This window comes from Cynoglossus semilaevis, chromosome 20 (assembly GCF_000523025.1).
Source record: "Cynoglossus semilaevis isolate Cse_v1.0 chromosome 20, Cse_v1.0, whole genome shotgun sequence".
In the NCBI taxonomy this organism is placed as follows: Eukaryota; Metazoa; Chordata; class Actinopteri; order Pleuronectiformes; family Cynoglossidae; genus Cynoglossus; species Cynoglossus semilaevis.
In genome coordinates, this window is record NC_024326.1 from 14,169,969 (window position 1) to 14,172,803 (window position 2,835).

The 2,835-nt window shown below is 40.5% G+C and overlaps 1 protein-coding gene across 1 annotated transcript in view; it reads right to left on the minus strand.

Moving 5' to 3' along the window:
* kirrel1b (kirre like nephrin family adhesion molecule 1b) overlaps positions 1 to 2,835 on the minus strand; it is an 81,085-nt gene that overhangs the window by 29,888 nt on the left and 48,362 nt on the right. The window contains exon 6 of the mRNA XM_025052452.1: positions 2,036 to 2,333. Coding sequence (XP_024908220.1) covers positions 2,036 to 2,333 — 298 coding nt within the window. The remainder of the gene's footprint in view (positions 1 to 2,035; positions 2,334 to 2,835) is intronic.

Sequence of the window (2,835 nt, forward strand, 5' to 3'; positions counted from 1 at the left end):
CCACCGCCCCTGGGACTGACACCTGAGATTTGTTCACTGCAACCAATTTTTTAGAGTAAATTTTAAAATTGGGATGGAAGAGTCTCTAATGAGACGCCGTGGCGCTGCTGTATTAACAGGCAAAAAAAAAAAAAAGCAAATGCAGGAGAGACAGAAATGAGACAGTGATGAGTGGGAGTGGAATAAAGTTCTTCTGCCAACGTTTGGATTCTTAGCAGCAGAAAAATGGGTCGGTCTTCAAATCAATGCAAACAACATTAGTGAGTAAAGTAGTTCCAGTCTGAGTCCAGGAGGATTCTCTTTCTTTTTTTTTCTTTTTTTTTTTTCTGCTAGTCTTGATTGTAAACGAAGATGTTAAAAACTGGTTGTTGTGATTGTTAGTCAAGAAAATCTACAAGAAAAACAAAAACATTTTAAAGGTTTTATTAAGAGTTTTTCGATACACTGAAGTATCACATACTGTGTCGTGACTATAGTACCATACGTATCACGATACTGTCTCGTGATACGTATGGTACACACAGCTAGTGTTCCAGAACTAAAACGTCTACTTTTTCATGTTGTTACCAGCTCTGAACACACCATCATTCATTCATTCATATTTCCACTTTTATTGCTGCTGCTCATTGTGTTGTGGCGAGGTTATCAAAGATCTGATGTTCAACTATAAATCGGCTCCACGGCAGCGGCAGAGTGTACCCCCTGGTGGTGGGTAGAGTATAAACCTCTTTATACTCGTCCAGGAGGGACGGATGAATCCATCACGTCTGACCTCCTCCACCGTCCGAACCTCTGCTCTGCTCAGGGTGTAAATATGAAACGGCTCCATGAAACGGACGTCAACGTGTTTGTGGTCAGTCACAAGGGCTGATGGGAATAAATTCTCTGTGAATAATCCCTGTTAACACCTCGTCCTGTGAGTGAACAAGCAGCACCGTCGTTCATGTTTTTGCGAGGACGTGCCAGCGGGTGTCACTGCCCCCCCCCAGTGTGATCCTAGTCTCAGACTCTGTTCCATCTGAACATCAGTCACTAACTCTGGAACAGAGGGATCTACATTTGGAATCACTAGAGAAGAAAGAAAAGAACAAGAAAAAGGAAAACCAGACTTCTGTCTCACCAATGAATTCATTCATTACCTAAGAATAAATCCACAGTCAAACTTCCAGTTTGTTCCAGGTTTTAGCTTCAAACGCACGCCTTTTAAATGTGCCATGAATTTCAATCCCCCCCCCATCACTGACTGTTGTCTCTCTCTCTCTCTCTCTCTCTCCCGGCTGCTCCGCTCTTTTCTTCTTTCTTTCTATATTTTCGTTTAAGTGCCTTCTGCTACTTTTTAAAGTGCTGCGTAAATAAAATCTATGATCACGGGCCATAACTGCATCGAGCGCTTGGACTCTGTTCCCTGTCACACTGGGATAGTGCCTTGCCCAAGGACTCCTGATCCACAGCGACCGGTCCAGTTCTGAAGAACAGTCGTCTAAAATGAACCGACACGAAACAGGAACGTTTCAACGACGACACGAAGGACCAGACGTTAAAGGTGTGGTCATGTGACACGGGTCGGTTTTGTGACATGATAATCATCAACTGATTGATTGATTGATTGATTACCAGGAGAAGCCAATCAATAATTTCCTGCCTGTACAACTGACCGACAAAGAAGAGGCTGAAAATGAAATGTCAAAAAAAAAAAAAAAAAAGTCCAGATCAATTTGGTTTTGGTAGAAAACTCAACAGAGAAACACAATCATTTACTTAAACTAAAGATTGTTCTGTTAAATATCGTTGTCACACATTTGTACTTATTTAAAGAAATCTGGTCGAGCAAAAAAAAAATAAAATAAAATAATTCTTCATTTTGAATACTTTGGAGAATATTGGACTTTTTTTCAGAGTTTCAGTCTTTTTTTTATATTGGACTTTTTTTTCAGAGTTTCAGTCTTTTTTTTTATCATTCTGTAAAATAAAATAAACACTGGTTTGTGTTGTGGTTTAATTAGTTAATTAGTTAAACTAGTGACCAGGGACTGACCGTTAACCGTGAGGGTGACCTCGGTCTCTCCGACTCCGATCCGTGGTACGATGGCCTTACAGACGTACTGGCCTGCGTCGGACTGACTGACCGACTTCAGATACAGCTGGTTGTTGTTGCTGAGAACCTGAAAAACAACAACAACAACAACAACAACAATAAATGAAGTTAAGTCTGAGGTTTTTTTGGAGGAGAACGGAGACGAATCAAGACTTGACGCAGCAGGATCTGTTTGTTTGGTTTTGGGTTTTGTTTTTTTTTTTGCCCTGAAGCTTTTTGGATAATTTGTTAGACACGAATTAAAGATTTAAGACACGAAAACAAAGTCTTTCTGCACTAACTGCCTGTTTTACAAATGAGCAGCCGAGTAAAAAGTCTGTTTGTCACACATTATTATGGGATTGCGTCTGTGTTTACTGACGGATTTGACGTAGGACTTTCTGCGATCTGTCGCAGGAATTTGTTTCTGAACAAGACGCGGCTTTTTATGTCTCTGACAATAAACTGCAGACGAACAGTCAACCAATCATCGTGTGGATCTGGACCAGGATCACGTCAGTACAGGAACACTGCCCCCTGCTGCCATTTTCTATTGTTGCTTTTTTTTTTTTGCAACTGATCCAGATGTTAGTTTTAATTTGCAACCGTAAAAAAACAAAAAAAAAACAGTAGGTGGCAGTGTTGAAACTTCAAAGTGACAGAGCAAATAATATAATATTATAGTGAATAATTATTTAATTTTTCATTAAGATATTGAACTGGATTTCAGGGGCGGTGGGGGGGGGGGCAGGGGCCGAGAC